This window comes from Morone saxatilis, unplaced genomic scaffold, assembly GCF_004916995.1.
Source record: "Morone saxatilis isolate NCDOM2014 unplaced genomic scaffold, NCSU_SB_2.0 Contig3, whole genome shotgun sequence".
In the NCBI taxonomy this organism is placed as follows: Eukaryota; Metazoa; Chordata; class Actinopteri; family Moronidae; genus Morone; species Morone saxatilis.
The window spans coordinates 16,758,549-16,772,891 of record NW_023339873.1 but is presented as its reverse complement, the minus strand read 5'-3'; the positions used below and the strand labels follow the sequence as shown (position 1 = coordinate 16,772,891).

General features: G+C 42.2%; 1 protein-coding gene across 2 annotated transcripts in view; it reads left to right on the top strand.

Moving 5' to 3' along the window:
* The window catches only part of kiz (kizuna centrosomal protein), a 26,629-nt gene that overhangs the window by 3,147 nt on the left and 9,139 nt on the right, over positions 1–14,343 (top strand). For both annotated transcript variants that reach the window (XM_035673740.1, XM_035673741.1), the window contains 9 exons: positions 1,112–1,730; positions 1,858–2,116; positions 5,134–5,253; positions 5,950–6,114; positions 7,163–7,313; positions 9,302–9,458; positions 9,952–10,014; positions 11,342–11,440; positions 11,926–11,995. In XM_035673740.1, coding sequence (XP_035529633.1) covers positions 1,112–1,730; positions 1,858–2,116; positions 5,134–5,253; positions 5,950–6,114; positions 7,163–7,313; positions 9,302–9,458; positions 9,952–10,014; positions 11,342–11,440; positions 11,926–11,995 — 1,703 coding nt within the window. The remainder of the gene's footprint in view (positions 1–1,111; positions 1,731–1,857; positions 2,117–5,133; positions 5,254–5,949; positions 6,115–7,162; positions 7,314–9,301; positions 9,459–9,951; positions 10,015–11,341; positions 11,441–11,925; positions 11,996–14,343) is intronic.

The following is a 14,343-nucleotide window of genomic DNA, read 5'->3' as shown; positions in this document are numbered from 1 at the left end:
CTTCTTTTTTGAAATGTTTACAAGGTTTATGCAAATCTCAGTTCTATCAAGCAGTGTTTTCAGGTTTAGAATAACAAAGGAAAGTAGACATTATGCCTCGTAAATCTGTAGAGGAGTCTACATTTAAACTGTGTATCTGTAATAGCACAGGTGTCTAATCCTAGCTGGTGCATCTGTACAAGCGATGTAGTTCAAGCCCATAGCTGCTTTCTCCCTTCACTTAAAGCAGTTAAAGCTCTTTTAGATGAAATGTCTAAGACATCTCATAATAACTTGGAGCATGCTGTCTAGAGCAGTCACTTGTAACTGTGTGCAAAACCCCCGTCAGCCTGTCGATATTGTAATGAGCAAAATGGTACCGTCACTCCATTATGCATACAAGCCATTGGCTGGCAGTGTGCATGTCCCTCAGGCTGCAGCATTCATTAAGGGAAGCTTACCGGGCTGAAAGCTGGAGACAGATGATAACGGGATATGATTTTCATATTTAATACATTCCTTGGAAGAGCACACGCGTGCCGCAGATTGATAGAAGAATCAATTGCTACTTTAGTGAAACACTTTCTACTTTGCCCTGCAGCTACCGATGGAATCACTCAGCCAAGAAATTAACTTTTCCTCTTTTTTTTACCTACTTTGTGGATCTGCTGGGCAGGCTGCATGGTTTACAGTGAATGTTATTAAGCAGCTAACTGTTTGGTATTTAAGACGCTTATCAGAAAAGAAACAGAAGCCATGCTTTTTGTTATTATGTTTGGAGGGAGGCTTTTTTGCTTCACTCTCTCCCCCCCTTGGTGACATTGGAGACATGAATCAAAACTTGTCTAAAGGATTTCTAATAAGATGAAAAGTTAAAACATTGATCCTGAGACATTTTTCTGAAAGATGTTGTGAAAAGAATTCTGACCTTGGCCCAAATAAGAACACACAAACACTTTGAATTTTAACAAAATTGTAAAGTGGATAGTTAACATACTTGAGCTGAATTTCTTGACCTAAGCAAGACATGTAAAAATGTTAGAATTGTTTTTATGCCTATAAAAACATAATGGAATGGTTACCAAAAATGAATATATTACATATATTATTTATTTTCCTCCCATATTTGCAGGTTGAAACTGTGCATAGGCAGCACCAGGACAGCTCCCTCTCTCACCCAGCTAAGGAGTTTACACAACCACCAGCGGTAATTTTTATGGGTCGCCAGACCTCCAGAGGGTCTGACGCTGAAGCTGGCACCACAAGTGTACACTCACACCAAGCATTGCATCGTTCACCCAATCGCAGCATGCACTCCCGCGAACGTCTACCAAGTGGCCTTTTGAAGGACTTCAGAGTTGGCGGAGAGGATGCCGCCAGCAACCGAGCACATTTATCAGATGACATTTCAGGCTCAAACGATTCCCCTGACGGCTGTAATTTGAGTGACAAACATGAAAGAACGATGGCGATGCTCCCATCTGTTCGTGCCTTAATAGGCGCAGCTGGTGATGTGCCTTTTGGAAGTGATGATGAACAAGAACCGTCACCTATGGTGACCTTGACGGGGCCTGAGAAGAATCTGTCTCCCAGCAGCAGCAGCCCCACGAAGGCTAAGAATTCCCCTGCAGAACACACTGACTCCCGAGCGGTGGCTCATCATCAGCCACCTATAATGGAAGATGGAGAGAGAGGTCTCAGCCATTTAATGCCTCAAACTGCTTTTGGAAAGGAAGCTCAAGATACACCAGGTTTGCAATGCCGTTTTTGATTATTACCTTACATTATCCTATTATTGTTTACTGAAATTGGGTGAAGTTGAAAGCACTTTATTTTGCCCCTTGAAAGATTTGAAATAAGCGCTGTGTTTGCATTCAGGTAGATGTGACAGCGTCAGCACACCAAGCTCTGATGTGCAGTTGTCAGAGAGCAGTGCTAGTGACCTGTCCATTTCTCTTACACAATCTGAGCTGGATGAGGATCTACCAGAGGGTGTGGCATCTGAGAGGAATCCCACTTCTGGAAGGAGTGGAGATCACAATCAGCACAGTCCTGAATCATCCCTCCACACTGATGGGTCCAAGAACACACCACAGTTAAACTGTGCATCTTCAACTCCAGTTGTAACCTTGGAAAGGTACAGTATTTATGACTTCTGTACTTTGTTTTCTGGGCTTGTCAAAGTGCATCAATGGAGAAAAACACTAACATTTTGATTGCTTTATGGTAGATGCTTTTTTTAAAATGGGCATAACGCAGTCAGTATTTATTTCCAAGATTTAAAGCTAAGAAAGCTGAGAAAGAAGAATGTTCTGCACCGCCATGCTGAACCACAGAGGGCTGTTAGTGATAGGAGCGGGTGAAGACACCGTACAGTCATTGCCACCATCACATCAGAGGCTGACAGAGAGGATTGTGGGAGTCACGGTCCATGCCACCGTGCTCTCTGTAGCTCAGCGGCAGCTGCGGTGGTGGCAGTGATGCATCTTATAGGGAGAGCTCAGGACCTGTCACCAACAATATTGCCATAATCCAAGATAATGCTGTAACAGAGCAATTTTCTGCTTGAGAGACCTCAGGAAGTCCCCAATGGAGGAGGAAATTTGTGGCACCATAGAGTGTTCTGGAGGGTGGGCATGTGGACAGCACTTACAGCCACAAATCCTTAGCGTGATGATGGCCTCTGAGTTGAAGGATCATTTTGGATGGGGTTAGAGCCACAGAAAATCCCATGTGAATGTTTGCGCCCAAAGCCTCTGCATTTTCCCTACAATATGCAGTATTGAATGAACAGGACCTCTTATGCTCTTGAAAGAAGAAGAAAACTTTATTTGGTGTGTAATTTTTCTTCACCATATTCTCAGGGACAGTCCCAGTGTTAAATTTTTGTATACATTATGCTTGTAAAATTATTATATGCTTTAGTCCCAGTTGCAATTGCTCACAATAATGGTATTCAAAATACCCAGTATTTTACCGTTACTAATATTTTACTACTACAAATATAAAGAACCTTTCTGAGCATTATATGGTATTATGCTTTATTAAAAAAATGTTTGGTCTCTAGTACTATGAAGGATTTTATTTTCTTTCCGACTGTGTAGCATGTTTGTTTGTGCATGACTGTTTCTGTGTGGTCTACTATACTGTTATAGCGTGACCTCAAGAGGAACTGCAGTTAGCCTGTGCTAGGAGACAATGGTGGGGGCTGCAGCTTTCATTGTTAACACGGAGGGCTTCTGTGTATGAGGAGAAAACCAGAGGCTTTGATGTAAAGCTCCGAGAGCATCCAGTCTCTATCCTCTCCCTCTCTTTCTCTCGCTCTCTTAAGGTTAGAGTTTCTATCGCTCCCTCCATTCAGTTCACAGTCAGGAAAAAACAAGCCTGGGCAATTCATTAGATTATCCCATTATATTTCTTCTCCAGCATGGCTGGGGTGAGTAGAGTATACGACTGAAATATCCTCCAGGTTTTTTTCTTCGATCTCAACATAATGGCCTCACTGTATCCTGCTCTCAAATATGTCGGCCCTGAACTGCACGATGGTTCTGACCGATTGGTGACAGCGCTTCATACAATTAAAGTTGAGTTCTTAAAAATTCAATAGATGTTTAAAAAAAATCTGAAGATAATATAGAGGTTTTGCAATGTCATTTTAGGGCATCGTGCTTTTTTAAAAACATTCCTCAGCTGTGTCTATCTCTGGTTTTAAATAAAAGTTATTGTACATTTTCACACAGTACTTGGTAAACTGTGCTGTGCACACTGCAGCAGGACATGTCCCAAATTTAGTCAGGCAGTCCCTGCGCTCACTGTGTTGTTATTACATGTGGTATGTTTTCCATTCCTTTGTGTGTTATATTTGCTGCCTGTTCCAGCACAGTGAGATTCTTCTGACACCAATCATTCAACAGTGAGGCCATTCCGTGTGGTAAATCACCCTGGAGTCAGTACTGTACACTGTAGAGCAATATCGCTGCAGAGAGGGTGACCTCTTCCTCCTAGCTAACAATACTCTCCTGATGATGTTGACATGCGGACAACAGCAGCATCTAAAGTGAGGTTGGAGACCTTGACATGAAAGCTGGCAACAATACAATGAGAGAGAGAGAGGTTTGCAGAAAAACACAACTAATTCCCTCTCTAAAGGTCTCTTTTTGAAGAGCATTGACAAATAAAGTGGAAAGAGAAAGATGACTATTTCAAGGCCCACGCTGACGATAAGGGAGAGAGAGAGAGAAAAAGATAGAGCTTTTGCGTATGCTACTTCAGCCACACTGAAGAGGACTTAGCACAGACGGATTGCACACTACAGAATGTCATGGATATAATTCAAGCTGCCAGCTTAATCAGGATGTTACCAGGAAACAACCTGCAAAAAAGAGGGAGCAATTGTTTGCTGACCCCTAACCCAGGAGCCCATTACAGATTGTCATAAATTCTTTTTGGCCCCTTTTATGTAGGGGGGCTCAGGATCTCTCGGCTTGGGGTTTCTGGGAGAATTCAATGAGGGCCACCCAGAGCTTAATTCTCGAGAAAGAGATGGATTCCCAATATCCACATGCATTAGGCATCCATTTCTCATTTTGCAGCCCCACACAGGACCAGATTAAAGTATAAATCTCTCACCAAAAAGAAATCATCTTGAGGCCCCTCTTTTTTAGAACCTTTTTCCTTACACTTTTTAATGTCAGATGGTAGTAGGGGTAATGTTACAGAAATGTTAATATTTTCATTTGTTTATTTTTATAATCATATTGCATATTTATTGTGAACTTTATAATGCCATTTAACTGCATATAGGTAGGTATATGCAGTTAAATGGCAGTAGTAGTAACTAAACAGTAGGCAACTAATTCTACAAGCTCTAGTTTTGAATGCCAGCTTTCCTATACAACCTGTCATTACATATGGCACCATCAACAGACACACTTTAAATAGCTGAAGTTCTGTATTGTGGCAGTAGCATTGTAATGATGAGATTCCTCCGGCAGTCCTTGAGTACCTCAAGGAAATTGCCTGGGAAAATGTGTCACAGATTTGTGGATCAAATGGCATCCACTTTTTTTTTTTTTACAAATGGCAGGCCTATCGATCACATGGCCTCAATTTTTTTCCCCTTTCACTACATTAAGGGATAATGTTGTTTTTTAGTCTCTCCCAGGAAGGGCTCTTTAATCTGCTAGACAGCATCGAAGGACGACTCCATGGTGAACAGACCAGTGTGTATGGGGATTCTTCAATTGATGCAAGACAGCTCAATAAAATTATCAGGTATGCCCTTCCTCTATTTCTTCAAACTTTACCATCTTATCTCTCCCTGTCTAAAGTAAATACTGTGTATATTTATTTAATGGCCATGGAGCAGATCATGCAGATGAGGAAAACATATCCTTCTGCCAAGGGCTCTCACTTTAGATGTATGAAGTGTCATCACCAACATTCACACGTCTTTATTTCTGAGGGGTTTTCGAACACATGGGATTGCTCTAGTAACCACCCTGTTGAATTGTTATTGGGAGTCAGGGAGATGGAGGATGGAGAATGTGTTTCATTAGACTGGGCTTATTTTTCATAAGCCTTTTATATTTCATAGCATGATTATTTTACCATAATTGGAGTTCTTGTTGTAAAGTACGGATAAATGTCTCGCTAAGGAAAGCTTTCTCCCTCTTTTTAAACCCAGTATATACTTATCCCCATCTGTGCAAATACAAGTGCTGGGAATGATGTCAACAACATCTTCACTAGTAAAAGAGCGTGGCCATCTTGTGTCATGACCCTCAGTATAATGTTTCGTCTTGCTGTGATATTATGTGAGCAAGTGTGTATGTACATTGTGAGTGATTATACTACACTATGTCTGCGTGTGTGAAGTGTTCCTGTTGGATGTACTCCATTTACTCCTGACCCGCGGGCTGAGCCCAGGGCTCCATGGCAATAGCTGACTGCGCTCTGTATATTGGACAGCCTTTGTAACGCTGGAGCGGGCTTGAATCACGAGGACCTTGAAGCATGTGGAGCAGTCATCCTTCATGAGCTTCAGAGGTTGTCATGGAGCACAGAAAAGGGCTGCCTGCTACCACAGGATATAGTGAGTGCTCACCAGCTCAGCACTGAGCCTAATGAAATAAGGTAAGGCTCCTGGTTTCTCTGTAAATCTAACGCCACAGATCGGTGTCACTGGTTTTTTTTTATTTTGTAGTTGTGTTTATTTCTGTACTAGTCATCTACATGTGTTACAGTATGATACATTTGTAACAAACTGCAACTTCAGAGATATCGTGGAAAAAAAGAGAAAGCTATATAATAATATATTGTTGTTGTCATGATATAGTGTAGTGTAGTTTAATATAGTGTGTGTTTTGTGTTTTGTTTCTACTCCTGTAATGAATAGTGCTATAATTGAGTAATTCAGAGCACATATATCAATCTGCTGAAAGCTACAGGTCAATAGACCTTTCTTTGCTTTTCACAGAGACATTGAACACACTTACAATAAAGGTGAATTCCACTTTTCAAACCAAGAGTGGATAGCTGCCTGTGCATTTTCTTCTTCTTTTTTTTTCTGGCCAGACAGTGGGGGAGGGGGCATGCACTTAGAACAGTCGCTGAGATATTTCACGCTACCATTCGATACAGTCTTCCTTGTCCACAAATGTAAAGGTCATCTGTGGTGTCACCTTGTGCAGTAACACTGCACGGGTGAATGTCATGAGTAAATTAAAATGCCCTATCTGTGACTTTCAGTCCTTTGGATAATGAGTAGTTATACTCTGAGCCAAATCCATGCTCTGCTTCACTACTCTATTGATTTCACTGAGACCTTCCCTGCTATATACTCAATCCAAAGAAATACATGTCCCTTCCTCTGAAGATACCTATTGGCACTTTGACCTTTTATCCAGTTTTCAACCAGGAGCTATGTTGCTGTCTGTGTCTATTTGGTGTTAACTGGATTCATTAATGATCTATATCTTATAAAGTGTTTTAAGATGGACTAACAAGCAACCTTTTGAAAGTGCTTTATGAAAAAAAAAAAAAATTAGTAAGCTACCTCTATTTTACTGATAATCAAATAATCTTTCATTGTAAGGAGATACAATTTTGACTTATTTACAGATCCTACTGTGTATTTGATAAGAAAGCCTGTCTTTCTCTCCCACCCCCACCCTCACCACAGCGCCAGCCTCTCTCCTGATGCCGCTCGGCTGTGGGATCGCTGGTTCAAGCACACCCTCCTGCTCAAGGAGCGCCGTGTCCTTAGCACTGAGCGCCTGGTCCAGCTGTTCACACCGCTGCTGCTAGAGCGCCATGCCACCTACAGCCACCAGGTAGCGTTGGAGGCACATACACTGCCACTACACACACAAATGGGAGGTCACACACTTGCATTCACTGGCACCCAGTCCCAAAAGCAAGCGGACATTAACACACACATGCAGGAGCAAAATGGCTTCTTTTTTTTCATCGTTCCAAAAAGGCTAGTGTTTTTGTTTCTTTGCATGTTTTTTTAGAAGAGAGCTGTAGTTGGTACTGAGTGCCCTCTTTGTGTCTGGTGTTTGAAACCAAGCCCCGGCTGCCTACTCATCAGATTACTCCACACGTTGACCTAGACAGAAGGGAAACCCTGACCCATGCGCTAATCGCAAATTACAGCCTCTGCTTGGCTTCTTTCATCTCATGTGGCGTATTCATCTGAGAAACACTTGCTTTTAATTTAGCATTAGCCAAAAGTATAGCCATCAGCTGGGTCCGATTGAATGAGGGAGCCATTTGGACTTTCTCAACAATGGATGGGATTATTTTAAATTTCCCACTCATTGACCTTGTGCAGATCATGCTCAATTAAACAAAGAAAGAAATTACAATTAATATTCACACTTAGAGCCCAAAGATAATGTCACGAAATTTGTCAGGAATCCCAAAGCACCATTCTATCTGCAGGAATGATTATGTACACATGCAGGCTATTGTGTTATTCATTTTTGTGGACTCATCTTGTTGGGGTTCTTGTGGCTTGGAGATCTTGCTCCAGGGTCCCCGACGCAATGAGAAACGCAAAGAGGGGAAACTGTAGAGCCTCTTGAAAATATGAACAGACAAAAGGAAGAGAGGCACTGCCATCTACATCATTGTGTCCAAGTGCATCAGGAAAAGCCTGAGTGAAAATCTTTCTCTCCCTTTATCTCTCTCACTCTTACTCCATCTACTCCATCTATTTCTCCCTCCGTCCCTCTATTTCTCCTTCTCTCCCTTTATTTCTCTCTCTCTCCTCTCTGTCCTCTCATACAACAGCTTACTCTCTACACACAAGAGCAAACAGAAATTTCCATTCACGTAATGCCACACAGCCTGGCTACCCCGACAAATGGGAGCATGCAGCCCGCATGCACACACTCAAAGAGGCCCTTTGAATATTCAAGTGCTAACAGTTGCATTCATTGATATTTAAAATGCAGTGGGTCTGCGAGAGCCCTCAGCCCACGGTACATTTGACTAAATCTAAAAAAAGAACAAAGACAGATATCGGGGACAAGGATCAAGACAGTTTTTATTGTGCAGCAGCATCAAATACCAAGTGGCAAGCTCAGATTGGCATGTGTTTGCCTCTTCCCCTCTCAGAAAATGAAAGCATGTACATTGTCAATGTTCAGTGCGACCTACTGATAACAACTTACAATGTACTTAAAGTTTGTCCCTGTCAAAATCCTCCTGATCATCCCCTCCATATTAGTGCTCATTAAAAGTAGCAAATGGCCATCTGAGGCTGAGAGGCAGTCTTTGATCACAAAAGAGAGATGATGATGGCAGGATTTGATACGGGGGAGGGGAAAAGGAGAGAAAGGAAATCGGTGTGTGGCATCTCCCTGCTCCTCATCTCCCAGAACAGCTCCTCTTAATTGTGTATCCTCATCTCCCCAGAGATAAAAAATGAGCTGGAGAGGGAGGAAGAGAGTAGTTTGTCTCAATTCTCTCAGCCAAGAGGGGAGATATCTGGAATGTGTTGCACATTAACGCCAGGGTGATTGCATTCTTTAGGCGCTTCTCTAATCTCATGGATGAGAAGAGAGAGGGGGGGGGTGTGATTGAGAGGGAGAGCGGGAGCGAAAGTGTGCGAAATAATCTTTTTTTAGTTAAACGAGTGAGAGAATTTGAAGTTATTTTCTCTTGCCGTTTGAACACGCACTACAGCTGCACCTCTGTGCGAGCAGCCATGGCCAAAGTAAATGACTTGCCTAATCGGCGAGAGTTCAATTTGACACTTCCTTCACAAAATGGGAACAATTAAGAGTGTGGTTTTAATTTGTGCTGCTCGCAGGCCAAAGTGCTGCTGAGGACACTTGTGTCCCGGTCCAGTGAGGAGTGCCCCTCAGCAGAGGACGAGAGTGACTTGTCTTCTTCATGTGGTCCTCCTTCTCTCCTGGCTGACGGTGATGTGAAGCCCGCCAGGCCAGTACAGAAGCAACAGATCCAAGGTTACTGAAGATTATCACTATGATTTAAAGTAGGCATGGGGAAATTTGAATTAGACTACATTATTTGAATGCTGGGTTTTGGTTATTACATATGGAGGTATGGCTGCATTTTCTAACAATCAAAAACCCAGCCTCATGCCTACAGCATGTGTTTTGGTCTTGTTACGATTGACAGTATATTCCCAGAAACGTCCAAAACATTTCACACTGAGATAAGTCTGTTTTTGCCCAGTAATATGTAACAAGATCATTAATAGGTACAAATGTTAGACTACTGCTATTTTTTCCAAACCACCTCTGCAGAGAACTAAAACTTCCCTTTTATAAAAAAAAAATCAATTTCACTATGGAGCTTTTTTATAAATCCCTCACAGCCCAGTTTTCATACAGCCTTCTATTCAGAGCTAAAGAAAGACCCCCCATTCCCATTTCTATCCCTAAACTCCCTTCCTCCCTGCCACTGCTTCTCACTATGCGCTTCCCTTTCTTACAGAACTACAAAGTACTGAAGAGGACAGCCAGGACGAAAGCCCTGTGGAAAGTGTTCCTATTAGAGGTAAAAAGGCATCGCCGGTGCCCCAGCATTCACACTGTCCTTATGTTGTGGTTTGTTTTCTTCCCACTGCAGTGAATAATGGGCTCTTTTACGCAATGGCTGAGACAGGATGATCAAGGTGAATCCAGGGTCAAAGTCCCACCTGAAGAGCTGTGCTAGTTCTCCCTAATTATCTCCGAGAAAACACTAGCTATGTTTTCAGCTTGGTCTGAGGCATTCTGGCAAAATTGATAATTCACTGGTCCGGTATAATGCGGCTGCTTTAATTGTCAGGACACCAGGGTGGGAAGCGCAAGAGATCTGTCATCGGTTCTCATTATCTTCTAAACAATGCTCTGGCGAGGCTGGACTTGAAGAAATACTAGATGTGAAGGCATCCTGGAAGCAGTTGGTGTGCCCATCCCTAAGCTGCACCTCTGAAATGTAAAGCAATCCTATATTACCCTTGGCTATCAGATTTCCTACAGGGCGTTTCATGTGTCTGCATCCCTAAGGTGCACAGCCAGCAAAATGAGTCCAGTTTCCACTCGCTACACTTAATCAAAAGAGCCATAACCAGTAAAAAAAAAAAAAAAAACATGACTAAAGATTTTTCAAGGAAAGGGTTTTGCTGTGGTGAGCAACATCAATGTCGCAATCAAATACCATGACCTTGGAACTGATAGTAATTGCCAAGACATGCTCGTCTTTATATCTAGTGGGGTTTTTTTTACTATATGTTGAAACAACGGCTGTATAAAGTGCTGTAGGTGGAATAACACTGGAGATTGCCATGCATTGTAAATGTCATATATATTTTAGAAAATTATTAAAAGTGGTACTTTTATTATGAAACCCAGTAAAAAATGTTAGGACTTGGTCATACAAGGTAACAAATTAGCTCTGTCCTTTGATTTAGTATGTCTATATTTTAACGACATCATTGAGACAACAGCCCATTTATTATATACTTCTGCTGTGCTAACTTTTGCCGGCGCACTCTCTGTGCTCCTTTTAAATATGATACCTATTTTATTGTGCGGGAAAGTAATTATGAGTGTTTTTAAAAGAGAGAATCAATCATTGCCTTCCTGGTAGGGGATGCTGAGATAATGTGAGATACTGATTGCCGTCTCATGGAAACTGTTGCTACATACTGTGGGCTAGAATCAACAGGACAGTGTTTTCATCCACTCTCACATCACACCAAAAGACTCAGCTACTGAAGCGTGTTGTCTCATCAAACACAGAAACCTCTGAAAGTTGGAATACTGGGTTTTAAGCAAATATTTGACCATGACTTTGTGTGTGTGTGTGTGTGTGTGTGTGTGTGTGTGTCCCTGAACAGAGACAAAAGCATATCAGTTACTTAAACAATCAGCCATGCAGGAAAGACTGCAGAGTTCTGAAGAGGAGGAGGAGGAGGACGACGACAATGGCCTCTCAGGTAAGAGATGCGGTCCACTCTACCTGCCAAGTAGGGAGCAACTGGAGCCTAACCATTGGTCAACACTGGCCATATGTTCTCACACCACATGAGGACGGTGTTAGCTAATTGACAGTCAAAGCTCACAGCCATTAGTCCAAGTTTTCTCAACCATGATTGGCTCATAACCAATTTTTTTGTCCCCAAACATTCTCAACATCTCAGCAAAGATTTTAATTTCTTATGTGAATTTAAATGTGTGGCATATGCATGATGCATGGAAGGAACTCCAAGTGGATTATAAAAAAATGTATAAAGAAATATAATTATCAGTCCTCTCACACGACCATGTGTGCATATCAAGAGACCCTAACACCAAGGTTGACATACTCAGTGTTAGCTTGTCATAAGCCTTATAAGTTTCTATAATAATATGCATTGTAGATTAGCTTATGATGAAATGTCCAAATCAAATGTTTTTATCAGGCCCTGTTTGCTCTTTTAAGGAATAAATCATGGCCATGAAGAGGACCTGGGGAGGGCCAAACGCTCCTCACATCAAGACCCTTACCCTCGGTAAGAACATTGTTATTATTCAACGGGCCACAGGAAATGGGCCACCAGACACCAAAGTGGTTGATGTACATTTGCATGGCCACTCTCATAATTCCCTGTTCATTTCCATAAGATCAAGGGGCCGCCACCCATTAACTCGCTTACAAAGACAAAAGGCCCCAAAAGCCCCTCTCACTCACTGTTCACTGGGTTCAGCCAGGTTTTAGAAATCAAAAGCAAAACAGCTACCACAAAAAAAATAAATTGGAGTCATAATATCACTGTCTTCAAGCTTGTTGTCAGAATGCAAACAGATCATGTCAAGAAGAGAATCAGGGACAACTGTTTTGGAAGAAGGGGACTCAAGTGTTGACAAGGACAAATGTCCTTTCATTTTTACCCTCGAAATGCATTTAGCCTGCTCAAATCAGTGCCCTAAGTGCGTTTGAAAAGAAGATCTAATGATAAATAGCTTGGTGGAAGCTAACACCATCACGGTTACATTTGAATATCAACACGACTTCATCAAATCTGCAATTGCATGTCGGGTCCTCAGAGCACCTCTTCACTGCGAACCCATTTGGGCTGTAGTAATGGCTGGGTAAACGTTATGAGGAATAATCTTCTCTGATTTCATGTGATTACTGGGCACCATGCTGACACAAGGGCTGAAGTCTGTATCTCCCTGGCCTGGCAAGCAGGCGCTCCCAGTCTGCCTATTAGCCCAGGGAAGGGCCTAATGGGCTGGCTCTATTGTGGTCCTCATAGCTGCTGATGTCTGCCACTGCCAGCCCCAGTGACCACCCTCTTTAATAAACATGAGCCAATTTTGGGCCCAGACCCTCTCAGATGGTGCCTGTCATTAATGTGCATGGGAAGCCCACAATATCTGTGATTAAACAACATTTACAGAACAAAACAAATTAGACCAAAACAGAATGTTGTGAGCAGTGATGAGACACAAGTTGTGTAAAAAAGTAAAATTGGGCAAGTGGGTTATGCAGTTATTCGTGCCTCATAGTCTAATCTCATTAGGGTTAGGAAGGAAGCAGCGCCAAGAGCTGTCACCATGACCGTTATCCTTTCCCTGGTCATACAACAATTTCCCCTGTCTTTTCTTTGCTTCTCCTGGACGCTTAGATTTAAGCATTCCACTTACCACAGTCACTTCTTGCGCTTTATTGCTTCCACAAGTGGTCTAGAAGCCCTGCACTTAAGCAGAAGCATAACACTGCAGCATGCTCTTGCCCTGCTTCTCTCCTTTCTCTATGTGTCTCACTCTCTCTCTCTCGCTCTCTTGCCCTTTCTCCATCTCTTTGCCCCTCTTCCTCTCTGTCTTCCTGTATCCCCCCTCCCCTCCCCTCCGTCCTACTTGTTAATTATTTGCTTTATTTTGTCAGCGAGCTGATGAGTGACATCAAAAGGAGGATGGAGCTGGACTCAAAATACAAAAATGGCTTTCTCTCTGTTGTCTTAGACAATAATTATGATTTGCCAGTTAAGCCTAGACTACAGCAGAGGGATTGTAGTTTAAAGCAGAGGCTTTGGTGCAAAAAATGCATTTATAGCCCTTTGTGAGGCTCCTCATTATGTGTGGGCCCGATTCATTAAGTAATTGGTTTGCAGTTGTTTACATGAGTATTAAGGCCTTCTATTCAGGGCCTTTGAGAGATACATTGTGCAAATGTTGCATGTTATGAATGCAGAATGAGAGGCGGGGGGCCAGTCCTATTGGCCAAACACTGCACTCGGCTGAAAAGCGAGAGAAAAGCACTGGGTGCTGCTTTGCATAGCAATGACTAGGGCCTTAATAAGCTTTACAGATTAAATACATGCAGTCTATACAAGATGCAAAGAGATACTCTTAACACATTTATATGTGCTCATTTCACTATTATGGCATTTGAGAGAATTGAGGTCTTTCATATTCTTTTTTTTATCTCTCTCTCCCTCTCTTCCGTGCTCTCTCCCACACAGTGTTTTTCAGTCAGATACTTTTATAGAATGTGCTGTTTATTGTATTATAACTCGTGGGGAAGCGACTGATTTGTCCATTAGAAATCTTTTGCTGTCTTTGTGAGTGGCAAAGTAAAATCACTTTGTGGTTGAGTGGGGATGAAAGGAATAATGCACGAAGGAGTGAGTCTTAATAAGCAGCTGCACTCCATGTAAAGACCACTTGTTCCCCTTTGTATGCGAGTGCATGCCACTGCTTCCTCTCGTGCAAAGAATCATTGTGCTCCTTTCTACTGTAGGCATTTCAGATGCCACTCCTTTCTTATTTTTATTTTGGGTTTGTTAATACGTTTTTATCCACCCCCCAGTTTTTGATCCTAAAAAATGCTTGAACACAGGTACACACACACACA